At 40.9% G+C, this 20,706-nt stretch overlaps 1 protein-coding gene across 4 annotated transcripts in view; it reads right to left on the minus strand.

Moving 5' to 3' along the window:
• The window catches only part of ARID1B (AT-rich interaction domain 1B), a 326,152-nt gene that overhangs the window by 141,006 nt on the left and 164,440 nt on the right, over positions 1 to 20,706 (minus strand). For 2 of the 4 annotated variants that reach the window (XM_088052482.1, XM_088052481.1), the window contains exon 5: positions 3,649 to 3,690. The exons of the other annotated variants lie outside the window; for them this stretch is intronic. In XM_088052482.1, the coding sequence (XP_087908608.1) occupies positions 3,649 to 3,690 (42 nt within the window). The remainder of the gene's footprint in view (positions 1 to 3,648; positions 3,691 to 20,706) is intronic. 4 annotated transcript variants of the gene reach the window in all.

A 20,706-nucleotide genomic window follows, 5' to 3' on the forward strand; every position in this document is an offset into this window, starting at 1 on the left:
TCAGACTAAGATTTTCAATTCTACCTCAGGGATAAAAAGGTTCTAATGGAAATTGAGCATCTGAATCTCTTAGGAGGATTTAAAAAACTCCCACACTCCTATTTTTATTTGTTCATTGCCTTGGTCTTTAAATCAGCATCATTCAAAATGGTTAAACATTTTACCTTCTGCCCTGGGCACCTTTTTTTTTTCTCTTTCTTTTTCACATCTTTGTATTCCTCCTATTTTCTCTGCCATCTGCGAACACTGGTCCCATCTGCTAAAATATAACTTCCTACTCAGCTAAAATAAACACAAAATAAATTGGCACTGTTAGTATTTTACACGTCATCATTAGGCTTTAGTAAGATTAATGTGACTCAAAGAGTTTCCAACACTGAAATACATTCCTGTGTGTTGACTGCAGACTTGGGCAGATATCACTCCATCTATTCACTCTTACTCTACGTTACTTTCTTGACAACTATGGTTTTGAAGGAACTTATTATATATGTAAGTTTATCCTCAGCAGGATTTGAACAAACCAAGCATAACTGCTAAGCCTGTCCGAGATCACCTATCAGCTGTTCATGATTGACAACATGGTCATTCCCCTTCCATCTCTCCATAAGTAACCATGTGTATATCACAACCCTTCTAAGTATTGAAACAAATAACCAGTTAAAAGCTGGAAGATTTTTTTTTTACTTTAAAAACATGCATTCAAGCACACACACAAATAAATGTGTAAATTAAACTGAACACCCCGTGTACCATCTTTGAAAAAGCTGTTACAGCACACCAACAGCTTCCTCCTGTAAAATTAGTTGCACAGAAAGCTGAATGGGCTTACTTCCTTCTATTCAACCAAAAGAAAGCTTTGGACAGCAATGCAATCAAATCTGTACATATTTATACTCATCAAATTACAACTTTTTGAAAAACTGATTGAAAATGTGCTTAGATTTTTATAGCCTTTTAAACAGTATTCGTCTCACTTATGTACAAAATGAAAATAAGAAATTCATATTAAAATGCAATTTTTACTCTAATCCCACATTTGTTTGGGGAAGACTGTTTAATTATTAAAAATTTGAGGAGAAAGAAACATTTTTAAGGACTACTATTAATGGTTTGCAATTTGCATCTGTTCCACGCTTAAGGAGTGAAGATAGGATTTGGTACTTCAAGGTGCGTTTTCCCTGGGTATTTTGACAGTTTGACACAATGTTTTTTTGTTCTCATTTTATTTTCTAAAATAACAATTATTTTGTCTAAATCAATACACATAACTTGCATCAAAAGCATCCTGTAGCTGATTTCTACAAACGCAAGGATGATGATCATCATCCAAGATTCAACCATTCAAGAGGCACACTACATCAGCCAGATCTTCACTTTGCCAACGATAACTACAGTGAAGCTGAACAATGTTCTGACGTCTCATTCAGAACCTTTTCCTGGGAAACAGCCCCATTTGCTGCCAGTATGCATATTTACCATGAGACTGAAATCACAGAGAATTTAAGAATAACAAATGACATTGTACATTCTTTCAGTAGTCTACAAATATCCTTTTTAAAAAGACACTATTCTTGTATGTATCTACAGGCAACACAGCCTGTCAACAGCCTAAAACTAAGTGGCATCTAAGGATAGGTGGAATGGATGCAATCAAAAGAAGAGTCATCCCCTGCAGCAAACTATGCTTCTGCTCTTGCATACAGAGGGGCCCTACAATGTTTCAAGCTGAGACATATGCTACACCCAAACCCGAAAAAGATAGCTCCCCTCAACAGTCTACAATAGCCCTGAAGGAAAATTCAGGCTTAAAAGCAGGTACCAAGGAAAGTATTGCATGATGCAAATCTTTAACCTTACATCCTTCTCAACTGTGTTATCTGGTATTCAACTTTCTAATTTATAAAATGTACTATTTTTCATTTTAAAAATTTTGCTTATACACATTCTCTGCTGGCATGCCAACTCATCTGTTAATGTAACAGAGACACTAGCATTTATTTGTCATTGAGACAGACAGTAAAGAAAGCATCTCTTAAAGGAGAGAAGGCAAGAAAGTGCTTCTGCAGCATCTCTAAATAGACAGCAAAAATAAGTTCTGGAATTAACAAGTTTTGGATGATGTATTTAGCTTTCTTCTTGATTGTTAAAAAGCAGATGACATTCCTAGACATACACAGTTCACTATATATCACAGACCTACTATTATAAGAGAGTTTCAAAGATCCTGATGGTTCTGAAGATTAATATTAAGACAAAAGATGCTTGGGACTCTGGACACTGATGTTCAGAGCTGGCAACAGTACTGGTTCAGTTTTGTAAAACTGAAGCTTAGCAACAGAAAACTCTTAAAAGTTTTTGTAATAAAAAGGAGTTTCAAAGGATGTCCATCAGAATGACAAGACATAAACACCCCTTGTAAATCTAGCCATGAAAAAAACTTAGAAGCCTCCTCCACAGTGCTTTTTTTTAGCTCCAAGAGTGACTGGCGACAATAATCATCAGTAATATTTCTATTTACCCACCTAGTCTGAAGGATTATGGAGATGAGCTCACAAGAGCTGACCCTCCAGGTTTATTAAATATTCAATGAATATTCTGCATGCTTGCTGGTATTAAATAAAAAATCAGAAAATACTGCAGACTACCATACATTATATACTTCAAATAATACCAGAGTAGCTCTGTTTGTTTTCTAATAATTTATTGAAATCACTTATCACATATCAACATAAAAATATACAATATAGACATAATGCAGATTCCGGCATCATGAATATTTATGTACTTTTAAAGCTTTTGTTTTTTTCCCCTGCTGGTTAATTCTGCTTATTGTATTCCAAATAAACCTGGATAACTTATTTAATATTTCCTTGCTTTTCCTTTTTACCTTAATAGTAACAGCACTGCTTATTTTTCACCTGCAGTAGCATCACAGCATATAGGCCTTCAGCAGCAGGAAACTCTGCATTGCCATGATTTAGCCTACTGTTCCTACAATCTCCTTTTTCCCTTCCCCATCCACTCTCTTCCTGGCTAACTGCATATAGCCTACACACAATCTGCCCTGATTAAAATCATCTGCTATTAGTGCTCAGTTTAAACAGTGGTCATCACCACAACGCTCACTGGCCAAAGAAGCTTGAGCACTGAGTAGGACACAGCCCATCCATGTAGCTGGGCAGATCTGAAGTTGTCTCCAACACACACTATTGCCTGCCACAGGCTGATCTACAATTGAACACAGGGTGATGCAGCTGTTCAATTAATTACTTTCTACTCAAGATGCTTTGTGGGAAAGGACCTGAAGAAAGTGGCTTACTCAGCAGACTGCCAAGCAGACAAGAAGTACAATTTCTTAGCTGCAAATCAACAAGAACAAATTCAGCATTTGGGCAAGTCCAATCTGAAAAACTACTGCTAAGATGACCTTGCATGTTTCCATGTGGGTTTCAAGTAAAACTTGCTCAGGTTTTATACCAAGACAAGGATTAAGACAGCCTGTGGGCCATTCTCAGATTACCACACACAAGGTAAAGTTTCTGAATTGATGGATGCAAGTCACAGGATCCTCAATTCTCAGATTGAAAATTGTCAACAGTTCATATTGTTGGGACCTATATAACAAAACTGCACCAAACTACACACCTTGTGTCCAAATGTAGCATCCTCGGAGGCCAAGACTTCAACCTGAAATTATAAGGAGAAAGATAATTTCAAATTTAGCCACCACCAAGAACCTCTCTCTCCTGAGCACATCACCACAGCCCAGGCAAAGAAGAGATCTGTAAATGAAGGTGCCAGACTGGATCAACCCTGCACATGATAGGGTATGCAAATCTAACAGCTGACAATAGACATCCTCAAGTGAGGAAACTCGGAGAGCATCCCTCATGACACAAACAGGGCTTCTCCACCTGAATGACATAAAGAGTACCTGTCAGCATCCCAGAATTTACTGTACTACAGCTGAAACATTTTTCTCCATACAGAGTTTTGACTACACCAAAAAGCTGCCTAAGCACAACCAGAATGATCTGCCATGTTAAGTCCCTGCAAAAAAAAAGCTGGAAACAGCTGACCTCCTTCTGTTACCTTCTAAGCAGACTGGGTACTTCTGTACCAGCACCAAGTGGAACAGCACCAAAGGGAAACTCTGCAGCCAAGGTCTTGGTTGTAGGCTCCTGTCCTGTCTTGCGCTAGAGAACTGTTTGAAAACTAGAATTCAGGGAACATAAGCTCCCCAGGTAAAGGCTGCGAACAACTGGCTGAGAGATACAGTGAATGTGTGAAAGCCTGAGAAAAGCAAGCTGCCAGGTCATCGAGTGGTGCTCCAGATCAAAACCCTTGCTGGCTGCCACACACTGTACAGCTCCAGAGTTGATAGGCACTGATCTGTGACACCAGGAACAGACATAGGAAAGCAGGTGCACCGATTTTTCATTAGACTCCTTAAAAATACTTCACACTTTGGCGCCTTTCACCTGAGAATCTTGGTCTTTTATGAATTCTAATTAATTAAGCTTCCCAATACACCAGTGAAGTCAGAAATGTCATCATCCCAATATACAGAGAGAAGAGTCAGGCAGAAAAAGGTTAAACCATTTTTCAGTAGTTATGTGCCAAACCAGGGACACACTCATGGAAAGAATCCCAGATCTCTACTCTCAGGCTCACAGTTTAACAACTAGAAAATTCTCTGTTTCTCTGATTTACATCCTATTTAGAATGCCTACTGCTGCATTATAATTTATACAACTAGTATAACTATAACTAATGTATCTAATCTCCAGTTTAACTTAAGAAGAGTGAAGGATTTAAAGCAAATCAAAAGGGAAAAAAAAATGAATGTGAAGTTTCACCCTGAAGCATGTTATAATGCCAGAGTTATAAACCCCTGAACAAGAGGGTTTATAATGGAAAGGCTGATAAACTAACAATGATGGCAGCACTTAAATATATTTATGTCATGATCTAGCAACATATGGTATTTCTTCATCTCTAAATTTAAAAAGGAAGGAGAAAAAAAAAAAAAAGCAGGAGGGAGATAAAGCATTCATAGGAGCTAGGAATAAATGAAGAAACTGAACCTGGAGTTAGCCAATTGTGACCTGTCCAGCTAATGAGGAATGGCAGTAAGAGGCTACAAAATAGCATCTCATTCAATAGGAGGAAGGAAAAAAAATCCAAGTAAATAAAATCAATCTGAAATGATATGATACATATTAGCTCCTTATATTAAGCTTCTAATCCTTTAGGCACTTTATAAATATTAAACAATCAGTCCTGGTGAAACTGATAAATATCCATAATATATTTTACAGATGAAGAAACAGACAGAGGGTTAAGTGACTTGCCCAGGGCCAAAAAGAATAATCAACCATTGGATTGGAAATAACTGTATGATTGCTTGTCACAATACAGTGCCCTACGCAGATGCTCAGGTGGTTTCTGAAAAAAGTCATTCCACTATCAGAAGCATCTTGGTTAGGGTTAATGTGCTACACATCTGAAGTGTGAATGCTCATTTTCACTAGGCTTACTGTTTTGGTACAGATTCCAGCTACCACCACTAGATAGACCCCAAAACTTTTCCAAACTCGCTCAGTTTTCTCTATCCAGTATTACAGAGTCACATATCACAAATGGTATCTCCAGTCCCATTAATCATAAAATCATAAAGGCTAAGATCATCAAGTCCAACCTTTGATGGAACACAACCATGTCAACCAGACCATAGAACCAAGTGCCATGTCCAGTTGTTTCTTGAACACTTCCAGGAATGGTGATTCCACCACCTTCCTGAGCAGCCCATTCCAATATCTGACCACCCTTTGAGTGAAGAAATTCTTCATGATGTCCAACTTGAACTTCCCTTGGCAGACCTTGAGGCTATATCCTTCTGTCCTGTCACTTGCTGACTGGGAGAAGAGGCTGACCTCCACCTGGCTACACCCTCAGTTGTTCTACCTTTCACATAGCTATAGAGAGTGGATGCTTATTACTGCGCTACATTTCTATTGTGGAGATTCATTTGGGAAAAAATGGAGCCTTCTTTGTGCCACAGCATCCTTCTCTGACTTCCTCCTTGAATCTACCAGCGTTGCTGATGCCTTGCCAGCCCCAGTACACTCTGTCTCCCTTGCCCTGCTGTCCTTTCCTCCTCCCTCTCCTTCCCAAGGGTCCCAGCTGGGTGGACAGCCTGTCCAGGGCTGCCTTTCCCCTGCCCCACAGAAGCATGACATGGATGGGACGGCATGGAAATCATGCATCAACTCTGCAGAGTTTGGGCAAAGCTTTAGTTTGGGCTCTGCACTCTCCTCACCTGCAGAAAGGCCACCTCACATGCCAGGGCCCTCACTGCAGAGCACAGGCATATTGTTAACACTTGGGCTCTGATAAGGAAGCTCCTGCTCAGGTCCAAGAGAATGCTCACAACTGCCACAGCTCCAAAACACATTAATTAACATGATCAAAAAAATGACCAACACATGTGCAAAACCCAATCCTTCGTTCCACCAAGAAACTGAGAGGAAGAACGAACTGTGACATCAAAGAGTAGAAGAGAAGTTTCAGGTATTTTAACATACTCTGAGTCTCTTTCACATATAGAAATATTTTCTTTTATGCTTAGAAATGTAAGGCTCACAGAGACAGTAAAATGGGTTAGAGTGAACATAGATAACAATTCTAATTAAAAATGTTATTGAACAGGTCTGATAAAGCTGCTTCTACTTTTCCAAGAATGATCACACCACTTCTGTGATAAATAACTGTCCTCACTTTGCAGATGATACAATGAAACATGCTCTGTATTCTTTGTTACTACTGTGTTTAACAGTGCACTAGTACATTAGTCCATTCATGTGAATTTTCCCCTCCTTGTATAAAAGACAGTTAAGCTAAGTAAGAGACAACTGCTGACACCATTAGATACACAACATAAAGGACTGAAACAAGATGTGGGACAACATGAGGCTCCCCTCATGCTGAACTTACGAAAAAAAAAAATCCAAAATGCATTACAACCTAGGCTGAGTGGACCCCCCTCTAGTGGGAATGCTCATGTACTTCAATCAGCACCCACATCACCCCAGCAAAAGAGAACATTACCTTAGGAATCAGGCAAGCACCATCTTTCTCTTAATAGCCTTCAGAATATATCCCTTCCATTCCAATACATAAAAAAATAAACAAGACATTCATTATTGCTTTAAGATAATCTGATGTTAATTAAGAACTTCCCATTATGTACCTATTTGTGGCAGCTAAACATTTTCTATTTTAGTTGGCTGTTCTGAGTGTGTACACATGAATAGCTTGGATAGGTAGAGTGTTTTTCTTTTACAGTGAAAAATTCACTGCATCACTCAAAAATGCAGACTTGATTCTTAAATGAAGCACTGCTGATTTCATGTACATATTTGTATCTGTATCAGATACAGCAGCTTTCCCCTAGGCACTGCTCTGAATCTTTGCTCCAGTCCACACTTCCCGCTCCTCAAAATACAGTGCTACAGTTGAATGCTGTTTACCCCGTATTTAATTTCTATGTAAAAGCAATTTTTGGTCACTGTTTTTTTCCAGTTTATCTAAAGAACCAAACAGCCTTTTTGCTTCTAATAAACAAACTCAAACCACACTTGCAGTATCCCGCAATTCTGGGCTAGAAAGCTATTGTAAGTGGTAAGGGGTAAATGAAGGGGTAGTATTCTGGGGAGTATTAACTGTGGATACATTGTGGATTGATTGCATGAGACACAATTAGTGGTTTAAGCACAAGTATCCCACAGCTGAAGCATGCCTGTCCTGCCTGGGCAACCGACCCTTCCTACAGCCTGCTCCCCACTGCTGCCCCTGGTCCAAGTGCAGCCTTTTGGGGATGGCCAGGATGGGGTTCAGAAACCTCCCTGTTGCATGACAAGGTGAACTTCCCACCTCCCTGCACAACTTACATGGACTCCGGAATGGGCAGCTATGGCCAAGACCACTACTGCTTATGTAGTATCCTAGGATTTAACAGTTGAACAGAATAGCATTTAGTATTTTTTTTGTAAGATGAACGAATTCATAAACATCATGTCAGCCTGAAGGACACAATAAGTAGCGTGTGGAGTACCCTGAAACAAGATGGGGAGTAGCCTTGAGTCTCTTTTTGTCAGAAGTAATGAAACTTTGTCAGTAGTTCTATTTTGCTTCTCAATAAATGACTCATACAGACCCAGTTCGACAAAGAATATTGCATTGCGACCAAGAGATTTACAGTAAATTATGTACAGTCATTTTTACCTCCCTGTCAAAGAAAAAAGGAGTTGAAACATAGACAGAATGCTTGAGTTGCGATGCTGAACATGGCCTTTTTGGAACAAAGTTGTACAACCTAGTGATCAGATGACACAAGGAATTATTATAATCTGGTCTGTCTTCAAAGTCATATTCAGCATTGGTTCAGTCCTCAGCTCAGCTCAGGTCCTTCTTGGCTCATAAAGACATTGTTTGAGATAGGATTAGGTGAAACTAAGCAAGAGTCATGGGAACTGGAATACCATTAAGAAGAGGAATTACAGCCACGCTTAATGCCCAGACTGTTATCCAAACAACGGAATGTGAAATACCAAGTACACAATGACAAAATAACTAACTCACAAAAGATATGGGTTACAAAAGCCCTCTTCATCTTGTTCGGGGAATCTGAAAATAAGCACGAATAATAATTTCTGATGCATGCTGATTCCCATATAATATCCTGATAACATTAATGCTGAGAAGGATCATCGATCCACATTTAACTACCCAGGCAAAAACTTCCAATACAGCACACACTGAACAGTGCTCTGAGACTTGGGTTGGAGCTCATCGGAGTTCACCCAATGGAGCCACTATTTGCAGATGGCGGGTGAGGGGGTTACAACTACTCTGGCGAGGGACACAGTAGACTGGAGCAGCTCTGATCAAGACAAAATATTTTATATGGGCACTTACAGTTTCTGTGGTTCACACATGAGAATTTGCCCAGCTGGCTGCAAATTTTATAGCCTTTCTATTGTCATTTGTTTGACATTATTATTCTAGGAAAATTATAGCACAGGGCTTCTCTGATACCTAGAGGGTTTTTGCCAACTGCCTGCTTACTAAAAAGGCATGCCTCTGGCTCTTCTAAAATATGCTCAAAACAAAACAAATGTGTAAGTTAATACTTGCATTTTGCAATACTTTTGTTTTCCCTGTTCAGTAACGATCAATCAATTTAGAAAGGACTCTCTTCTCTAATAACAAAATTTTCTTTGATATATATATCTATATCTATATATCTATATATATATCTATCTGATATCTTCTCTGATAACAAAATCTAAAAAATTAAGAAAGACAGGTGCATCCTCTTGAATTACTACTGCTAAATCACCTTCTTGCTGTTGGGGTGCACTTCTTGCTCAATCATGGCAAGACAAAGCCGTGTCACAGTGTCCAGTTCAAATTGTGTGGTCTTCTACCCATTTTTGCCCTCTGACTTATGCAGGACTTGGTGACTTTTTCCACTCCTGGGGAGGGAGAGGCTCTGTAGTTCCAACAACTCAGCAGGTCTCATTAGCCCAGGTGAAGAGCTATGCAAACATAACTCCAATTACTATTTCCATGTACCAGTCTTGCTGAGATGCCTATAGGAAATAGCCTTGATAGCATGGAACACGCAGGATGCTGTAGTACTTGGTGCAGATACACCCTCATAATCCTTTTCTAGCAGAGATTTTCAGCTTTTAAGGTTCTCCTATCAGCCCACCCACCCACACACCACCAGCTCCATACTCATCTTTTAAATGAAGGTGATAGGAAGTTAATCCAGTTTTCATTTTTCAAAGTCCTTAGTTTACTTCAAAGATGAATATGGCTATGGTCATTAATATTTAAGAAATCCAGTTTAACCAGCTTTAACATCTCCTCCCTTTGCCTTCCTTTTCAAGTAATTAGGATTCAGTAATTGTGGCAAATAATTGTCCTTCTCATTGGAGCAGGGACAAACCTAAATGACCCACACTAGTTTCTGGCAGTTTTCAAGGGTTTTCTGAGAGTGCACAAAGTTTTAAATACACACTGAAGTATGCCAATAAACTTTGGTAACTGCAATAACCCTTCCTTCCCTTTTTTCTCTGTCACCTGCCATCAGTTTTATTCATTTTTAATTGCAATCATGTGTGTACTTCAGGCTAGGTTTCAGGTCTGTAGCAAGTGAGTATTGGGCACATTCCCTGGGCAATCCTTGAATACACCATAGACACACCTTTGTTATGACCATGGATCTATGCCTGAAATAAAGATGCAACAGTCTCATGATTCAAGGATAGATCAGCTGAACTTTCTTCACTTTCTATACAAAGGTTGTTGAGACTACTTACTCAGGCCTTTCAGTTAAGTAAATGCTATCGCCTCACAGTTTGATCTATGTAAAAACTAGAAACCGTGTGACCCAGTTCACAGTAATTATTCATTAAATCTGGCATCCCCTTTTTCTTAGGCTTTCCCTTTCATTTATTGCTTCTTCTTTGTGGTATCAGTCATTTATCTCTTAGCTCAATGAGTCTAGCAATAATAAAGATCAACGTTCTAATTTTTGAAGCCACAACTTTTAGGTTGAAAATACAAATTAAGTAACAAAATGATCCCTCTTTAAATGATAGAGTAACTTTGTGTGCTACTTTGTGTTTAAAAGGTTTAAAAGGTTTGAAAAGATGTTTCAAGAAACTACTCTGCAGCTCAAATTGCTTATTAATTCTCCTCATTCTCCTTATTAGCATGTACAGACAACATAGTGACTCAAGGACACAGCTCTCTGAAGCTGCTCTGCACTTGGTCAGCCAGTGATTGAGATAAAACACAATGATGCACCATGTTCTCAAAACCTGGTTAGTGGTACAGATCTGTCCTGCTCGTATTTTTAAAGTATTTTGCAAATGTCAGTGCTTTTGGGGAAGCTGATTTACAACAATTTAAGAAAAAAAAAATCATTAACGTCTCAGCACACATTGCTGGATGTGCTATTGACTGACCTGCTGGTTTAGTCTCCCTCTGCAAATATTTTGCAAAATCCTGGGAACAACGCCAATCCCTGAGAAGAAAATATTAGCTAACTAAAAGTAGTAACAATCATCCTTGTGAGATGTTGTACTTAAAACAGAATTACACATATCAAGGAGCACCTCAGGAGAAAAAAAAATGTGTGTGCTATGGGGCAATTTCTGTAAAGTCAAGAAGACAGAAAAGTACAAAAATATTTAGGTTTGCACCAGGAACTAGAGAAACTGACATTTGAGATTGTGTACATCTCTGCTCAGTGCACCCTCACTGCAGAGAAACCTGTGAAACCTATCTGTGGGCACCCTCCCATCCCTTACAACACTGTCACAACTTACTGCCCCGTAGGTCCCTTATAAATAGTGGATCATCAGTAAATTTATGGCAGTAACATGCTCATCTGCTCTTGTCATTAGGAGATGAAACAGACGAGATATATATAAACACACACATACCCATGTACGTTTTCCCTCTGTAAGCGTATATTCAAATTCTTTTATATTTTCCTGTCATACTGTTTTTCATATATATATGCAAAAGATGTGTAACATGCAATTAGTTCTTTCACACCAGAACACTGCATGAAACAGAGTAACTGCACTAAAAATGCTTTTGATATTTATTTGTTTGACAATGTAGAGATCAAAATGACTGTTGTACATAACCCAAAATCTCAGAGCAGTTGCTATTTAATTTCCCTTAAGAAAGGAGTGGTAGGTATCATAAAAACAAAATTCCAACCTCATGCATTCTAAAATGTGGGAAATCCTGAAAAACTGTCATTATACCATGTGACATAAGCAGTAACAATTACTGCCAACAGTAAGTCTTTTATTTAGGTATTGTGACTGCATCTTTTCTAATCTATTTGTATTTTTTTGCTCTCTTGTTCCAACACTGTGATTTCATTTTAATTCCCCACTTTAAAAACTGAGGAATACAAAATCTTGTCTGCAAAGAGTCTCTATAACTATCGCCTTTGGGCACTACCATGCTGTGGGGCTGCAGAGGAACCACTATGGAAAACCTCAAAAAAGGGTTAAATGTCACTGCCCTCTACTAGCAGGGCTGGAGCTTCCCACTGCCACAGCTCAGCCACCCAAGAGCCCATCTGAACAGCCCCAACAGCCCTCTCCAGACAAAGCTGGGTTCCTCAGCCTAAATACAAGATGCCATCCACCAGCAACTAGGGGGTGGTAATGAACAGCTGCATTGCCATAATGCTTCTAAATATTCCAGAAACCTCTAGAAAGGCATGTTTTAAAGCCACCCTCACCAGTGGGAAGGGATTTTGCTGCTTAAGACTGCAGTTGCAGAGTATTCCTCTGTCCCCTTTACCTACATCTCTACATAATTACTGCACATAGCACCTGCAAAAGTGAAAACAAACACAGTTACAGATAAAACCGCATGTCTTAACAATCTTGTCTAAAAGAAGTTAAACATTTGCAGCAAAAACGGAAGATAAGTGACCAAGGACAAAATCTTTACAGAAACAAAGCTTCAACTCTACACCATTCTGTCAGCAGCTTTCTTATTTAATTGAGCCCGTATACAACCAACATCAAAGATACAAAGCTATTTTGTGCTGAAAATATTGGAAGCATGTTAGGAAGAGGTGGCAAACAGAAAGGATCTGTCAAAGGTAACAGATGTATCAAGGGCACCAAGCGCTGTGAAGAAGGCGTTAATTATCTATGCTGAAAAAGAAAAGGTGTTTGAAAAACAGAAACTGTTTTCAAGAGATTCAACATATTCCTATTGTGCTCAGGAGAAAAAGCTTCCTGCACCTTAGAGAACATTATTTTGAGTATGTGGGTTAAGAAGAATTTTTAGGCGAGTTTAAACACAATATAGGGAGCACTCTGTTTCAGAAACATGATTTTAACTTCAAAACCTTTACTGTGTCTCACAACCAACTGAAATCTAAATTGCATTCTTTATTCCTACTTTTAATAGAATGGGTAACTTACACAACCTAGCGTAATCTCAAAAATAATAGGAAAATAACACCTTTTTGAGCACCTTTTTGTAATTTAGCACAACTTCCCACAGTACTTTCAACACCCACCCTACAAGAAACGTTTCATTTTTCTTCTTTCTTTATCTGGAAAAAGTGGTGCTTTTTTGAAAAAACCACCAGATTACACCAAGGCAAAATTTATCACCATAAGATCTGCTCTACATACATCTTATGTCCTTCTCTATTTGTTTTCTAGATTGTATATGATACTACTTGCTCACAACCTAATTCTGAGTCAGAAGAAACTGATTCTTCATTATACCTGTGCTTCCTCTCTCCACCTTCCCCTGTGGGACTGGTGAATTGGGACTTTCTAAAACATGGTGTTGAGAAAAATGATCAGTTAACATAAAAATGACCCTATTCATCTTTAACAGAAAAAAAAGTCGGAACAGATCCAAAAGGAGACGAGAAACAATTAAAAGCACGGAAAGCCTACACTTACATACAAAAAAAGGCTGAAACATATTTTTCTGAAGATGATTAAAATATACTAAATGCGTGTCTGATATTGCATACTCAGCTAAATTAATGTTGCATTAGGAGTGTGATATGATTAACAAGAGAACCATGGCGCTCCATGAAACTGTAAATTATGGGGGAAAGGATCAACGTAATTGCCAGCAGTATGTAACATACTCTCAAAAACTTGGCTTCTACTTTCCCAAGCAGATCAAAGGCTCATCCTGATGTCCCCTTCTCCCATACATCATGCCATATACAGTGGCTAATGCTGACAGCATCTGGGCAACTCATGTGGGCATCATGTGGGTGTTGTCAGATCCAGTGTGCAGATTTAGAAGGGATGGTTTGCACAAGAAACTATCCACACACCTGCCAAATAACCATGCAGTAGGAATTAAGTGGGCAGTGTTCTGTGTTTCCATCTTTAATTTGAAAAGGCAAATCTGTGGAACAAGACTCAGCTGAGCTACTTGATTTTTGCCAGTGACATGATCTTTTCTTTTGAATTATCTTGGGAAGTGTCCTCATCGCCTCCACACGTGGTACAAAGATTGATAAACACTCTGACTGGATTAACTGCTTTAAAAATTATTCAGATGTCACAGCTGGCCAGTTTTTGACCCTTCTGGTATCAAGATTTAAGAGTTGACTGGGAAAGAACAAGTGCTCCAGTCAGTGCCATAACTCCTCCACACTCCTCCAGCTCACAATAGCAATGCGATTCCTCAGAACTGAAGGAAAAACTGTCTCTCACATCTAGCCCAGCTTTACACTGAAAGAAAGATTTCAATGGGGTAGGCAAAAATGCCAGCATTCCTAGGAATCACTTCAGTCCTAAGTAGGGTGAATAATAATAAAAGCTTGAAACAACCAACAAAATGTTTGCATTTTGTTTCCATTTTACTTGAGTTCTCTAGACACTGTACTGGAGAAAAGTGAGTACAAGCCCTGAAAACACATCCTCCAAAGACGCACATTCCATGATTCAAATGCACAAAACCCAAATCTGCATACAGGAATCAAACAATTAGGTTTCACAAATGCTTGAACTACTTAAACAGCTTGGGACTTCTGCTAACCCAGGCAAATGCATAACATATAATTTGCTGACCACTTCAGCGTTTCACTTTTTTGCTATAGCCACAAACAAACAAACAATTTAAGTCCAAATTCTTCTCGAAGTTGCTGCTAGCAAATAGTGGCTCACTTATAAAAGCCTGATTAATTGCAGAATCTTGGCTTCAGAATTCAATTACAAGTTAGAATATTAAAAATTCTAGAGTCTATAAACAATGACTATGAAACTGTTTATAGCATTTTAAGTATTTTATTTGAATACTACAATATGAACTGTAAATGTTCTCCCCCACCTTCCCCACTTTTCTTCTCACTTGTTCACTGCAGTTTCTTCATGCAAGCAGAACAAGAACGACACTGAGGGAAAGTGGAGAGGAGAAAGGATGTGGCAGGATATTGACAAGCCACCTCCTCACAAACTCCGATTCTTCACTGTGCTTTATGCCTGTTCTGTGAGTTTTATTCTGGGTCTACAAGGGTGCTTCTGGATAATTACAGGATACAAGCTAGCATTTTTTTTCCCAGCCTGTCTCAATTTTAAAGTAAACCTCCTCTTCGTTCTTTTATTGTTATTCAAAGTGAAACAGCAAAACAAATCAATTGCTAACAGCCTTGTGTAGGTTTCCAAACTTAGCATTTCTGTATGACAGTGTGCATATAAGGTAATATTCAATGTAGCAGTACATCTTCAGGCATGAGAACCTTGTTAAATCCTAAACTTCAATGACCACTTCTGTAAAGATTTCTTCTTTATACACATATATATTAATATATACACAAACACATATGTATATATGAATTTTATAAGCACCCCAGTAAAGGTTTTATTTACAACTTTTCCTAAGAACTAAATCCCAGCAGTCATCCTGTTTTCCAATTAGGTTATCTGCACCAATTGTAACATTAAGGTGGCAGTCACAGAGACTATTTTTTATACTTACTTTAAGCTCATTTTACTCAGAATGTAAAGAAAGACCTGAACTACAATTTCAAAGGTGAAAGCCTAGATTTTTAATTTCTGAACTGTGCAGTCCTGGCAGGGCTTTCCAACACTTTCATGTTTTGTGGAGTACATTTTATTTCTGTATTCATTTCTACTGAGGCTTACCTTTTCTCTTACAATAAAGAATGCATCACTGTATTTACAAGGAAGCTAGTCACAGACAGGTTTTGCTGCAGCTCATTTGTTATGTCTCACTCTAAGTTTACAAACAGCTGTCCCATGCATCTCCACTGGATACAATTTTAGTCTAGACAGGGGAAATCCAAGCTACTGCTGCCCAAACAACACAAACACAGGAAGATTTTCAATCAATCATTTCATTTATAGAAACACGTCTAATAATATAAGGGGAGGGTGTTTTGGAAGAAAGCCCATTTCAGAGCCTGAAACAGCATAATTGCATGGTATTGTTCTTGTGCTAGGCAGGGCTATGGAACGACACTCTCACAAACCAGACTTTGGTGCTGTGGTACATTTCAATAAAATAAGCCTTGTTTCTCCAACACGAGTGGCTTTCAAGACCACTAACAACTTTGAAATAAATGGTAAACAGACTAAGTAAGACTTACACAGCGCTGGCATTCATCTCCGCTTTGATACAATCAGGTCAGTGCCCACACAAATATATTTCTAGCATGACCATTATTTCTGTTTTTCTTCAAGCTGTTTTACCTGGGAACCAGCATTAAACCCAGCAGCTACTAACATACCGTAGCGGTTTACATACTAACGTAAACATTAGTTTACAAACTAAAATACTAATACCTTTCTCCTGTTCTCATCTCTGCCAGCCTGTCCTCAGTCATATAAATGTCTAGAAATAATAGCTGCTTTGAATGCAGCTATCCTATGTTGTTATGTTTCTTAGAGAAAAACACTGTGGTCTGCCTTGTTATGTTTGGAACATCCACACACTAGCTTTTCAAAAAAACTCAAAAAAAAACCACATCAAAATGAAGACCACTGCAATGCCTTTCCTTCAAGAGGAGAAAGGGGAAGAAGCTATTCCACATTTTATTTTTTATTCCTGAGTAATAGCTGTCCCCTCATCAAGAGGCTTGGTTTACTATCCTGATCTCAGATCAACTTTTACCAGTGGGTGTCAGTGTAACAGTGTAATGATATAATGGGGGGAGGACAGGGAGAAAACACATGAAAAAATAACGATTAAGTTTTATTTTTAGATGCTACATTTATATTAAAAGAAAGAAAATGTTTCCTTTCAAAACCGATTTCACTGCATATTTACTCTGCAAAGATCCTCTGCTTGTTTGTGCCAAGTAATTAATTTCAATTTTTGTTTTCCAAGCCTTCTTGTATCTTCTGTGTGTGTACACACATGCACACAAACATGGACAGACAGTAAATGTTTGGTATATAAACCTTTTATCGTTTTGACGAAGTGAGACTGTCTCTTTAATTCAAATCTCACAGTGAACAGTTAAGAGGCTCTGTGGACCCCAACTTATTAACCTGTGCCAATTTAACTAGTATTACTCAAGAGGTTCGAAAACCTAAAAATAGGTGTTAATCTGTGCAGACTGACAGCAACTAATCAGTACCTCCCTGCTACAACTTCTGTCCCTCCTACTCCTTGAAGGGGGGCAAGTACAGCACATGGGGAGACAAGAAAAGGACAGTCCCCATGGCGTGGTTTTTGTGTGTGGTTTATTTGTTTGTTTCCGCTTGTCTTTTCTGAAAGGACAAAAAACCCACCAAGTGTTATTTAGTAGAGCTCGGCTTGAAAACTTGTTTCCGTACTAGCAAGCAATGGCTTCCTGAAATCAAGAACTGCTTGAACGTCTACCAAATCATTCTGCCGAAGTGATAAAACCCGTTCGTTTTACATACCTTAAAAATAAACACGCTTTAAAAATCCAGTTGCCTTAGCTCCAAGTGTAGTTAGACACCGTTTCAAATTTTAAACGTGCAACTTTGCCTTTTCAAAAGCTATTACATTAATTAATAACCTAGTTCGGAGTCTCTCTCCACCAAAGCACAAAGGTACGTGCCTGTGCCTACGCAGGTACGTCCTCTTCTTCCCTTACTCGCTTCCCGACCATAAGCTTGGCACTCCTGTGCCATACAGAGAACCCTGAGTTATGTGCTCACATCCCCTTTATTAAACACAAGAAGAATTAAATGTTAAGTGAAAAGCAGCCCGAGTTGTGGCTCGCAGCTGCAGCGCTGCCCCTGGAACCAGACCCTACAAAAAGGGGTTAAAATAAAGAGTCGGCCGGGACAGGCCGATAACTGAACTGTCAAATTAAAAATATGCACCGAAGTAGGTTAGGTCTTTCCGTATATAACTCGTACTGCCGGGCTCTGTTAAAAGGAGCGAGCCACTGCGGGGCAGATTTGCAGGAAGTACCAAAATACCGTACAACAACTCTGTTGCGGCCATTGTTAACAGAAGGAAGTAAACAACACTGGGCTAAGGTGCTTGTGCGTGGCTGGAACGGGCAGAGAACAGATGAGCCCCCGCTGGGCCGGGCCGGGCCGGGCCGGGCGGGCTCGCAAATGGCGGCGCCAATGGCGGCCCGCCCGCCCCTCCCCCGGACCTGTTTTTGTGCGCGCTTGCCCCCCCCCGTCCCATCCCCCGGCCCCTCGCAGCCATCAGCCGCTCGTCCCAATTACGCTGAACGAGTCGCAACTCATCCAGGCTGAAAGTTATATATTAAAAAGAGAGCGGGCGAAGCGTGGGGAAAGAGGTCGTAAGGGACGAGGGGGAGGGAAAGCGGAGAAGAGCAGCTGAGAGTTGCGGCCGGCGAGGGCACGGCGGCGCTGCCACTGGCTATGCGACCTTTTATTTTGAGCTCTCTCCCGGGTCAGCAGAAACTTCCCCCCCTCCGCTTTCCCACTCCTCTCAGAAAAAGATCGATAACTTGGGATCCCATCCCTTTAATACACGTCCTAAAAAAAAAATTAAAATGGGGAGAAAAAATCCCCAAGGGCCAGGTACACCTCGGCCACCCGACGGCGCTCGGCCCGGTGTACAAGGGCGGGGGCAGGGCCGGCCTGTGAGGAGCGGGTCCTCTCTCTCTCCCCGAGTTCCAAAGTTTCCCTATTTAGGTCGCCTCCAGCTTTCGCTGCTCTTTGAGCCACTCCGAGGAATTAAAACAAGGGCCACTAATAGGCGGGGGCCGGGGGAGGAGGGCAGCCTTGGGCAAGGAGCAGCCGCCTGCCATTCGCCTCGGCCCCGCGCTCTTGCCCTCACTCGCCATCCTCCTCCCTCCCCGTCGTGTGTGTGGGTTCACAAAGGCACATCTGTGCGTGTCGGAGGGCCGGCCTGACGTGTTCTCCGCTCGCAGCAGCTGCGGTTTCTGAGGAAACAAGGCTGATTTTCTAGTCAGGCTGGAAGGGCTTTTTTCTCCCCCCCTGCCCCCCCCCCCCCCCCCTTCTAAGCGCCTACGTGCGGGGGAGGGGGAGCGGGAGCGGCGGGGGGAGGAGAGGAGCAGCAGAGCCCGCGCCGCAGCGGAGCCGCCGGGGGAGGGGCCGCGCGGGGCCTGCCGGGAATGTGCTGGGAATGGTTCGGCGTGCCCAGGGCGGCTCTCGGTGTCGCAATCCCGCGCTCTCCTTCTCTCTCCGCGCTCTTGGCTTGTTTTCTTTAAGGCTACAACCTTTGTAGTCGGCGGCTGTTGCGCGAGGGCTCGGGATCGTCAAGGGGCGCCTCGCACCGTTTGCCAAAAATCCCTTTTAATCCTGCCAACTTGGGGGAGGGGGAAAGGAAAAAAAGAAAAGCTCTGCTCAACTAAGTCCTCGCAGTTCTCGGTGCTGCGGAGCGGGTTTTCACGCTCTCCGCTTCGACTTCCCCGGCTCCTCGGCAAGGGAAGGGGTTAATCCGAACCGCTCCAGCTCTTTAAACCGGCTGCAGATCTGCGGTGCGATAGCGTCCGAACAGGGGCTCGTCCTTCCCTCTCCCTCACACTGCCCGAGCCCCTGCTCAAAATCCCGGCCCTGGCAACCGACACAAACAGATAATTGCCGTGCCCATGAACGATGAGCTCCGGCGTGACACGCAGCCCGGGCCGGCAGCGGGGGAGGAGAGGCGAGCGGAGGGATGGGGGGCAGCCAGCGAGGGGCCCGCGACGGGAGGCAGCGACCGCCGCCCCCCCGAGCGGCCCTGGACACACAGGTTCGCCTCACAGAAATTTCGTGAGGTTTTCCTGCGCTACCTGCGCGTCATGATAACACGGAAATTAATTAAAGGCTGTAGAGCAAACCCGGAGCCAACAAGGACGTGCCAGGGAAAGATCAAATGTTCCGAGTTAAAAAGAAGCGCAGCCCTTCAGCTTCCCCGTTCTAGCCGCCCGCGATAGCCCCCCCTCAAAACTAGAAATTAAAGACTGGGAGGGCGGACAAGAGGGTGGGAACTACTGGTGTTCTGACAAGGACGGGAAGAAGAAAGAGACCAGGATAAAATGCACATTGAAAGACTTTTGCCGAGTTCGGTAAATAAAGTCGTAATTGACTGTAATAGGCAAAGGTGGAAGACAAACATTTGTGCTCTTTGTTCTGATATTAGAAATGTCAGATGAAACTTTAATCCCTTGTAGCTGTTTATTTGTAAAATGTCCAAACATCTTCCTGTGCACACACCATAACAAATTAATTTCACTGATATTTAGCGTTTGAGATCACCGTAGACAAGCAAGGAATTGATTCTGAGATATAAAAGCTAATATTACAAATTTTTTCAAACCTGATTGCCTGCTATTAGGTACCTATGTTCATATTTAGTCACTGAAATAATTGGCCTAATTTTCAGAAATGATAAGCACTCACATTTCCAATTAATTTCACATCTCTGAAAATTAGGCCATTACATATCTAAATTTGACCTAGGTTTGAAAATTCTGGTTGTATCTCTGAAACAGAAAAAACCCAGAGTGATTACAGCCGAATTCTGGCATAATTACTTAACATTAAATATGGAGAGACTAGAAAGGAAAATACATTCATTGGGCAATAGTATCTAGTGCTACAGAAGCTACGTGACAATTGAATTAAAAACATTCAGAGCTCTATCTGAATGTGATACTTAGACTGGCTTCAGTTGTTGCTGTGG

Source organism: Pseudopodoces humilis, chromosome 3, assembly GCF_049639895.1.
Source record: "Pseudopodoces humilis isolate 2021_Gansu_Grassland_sample_001 chromosome 3, ASM4963989v1, whole genome shotgun sequence".
NCBI lineage: Eukaryota > Metazoa > Chordata > Aves > Passeriformes > Paridae > Pseudopodoces > Pseudopodoces humilis.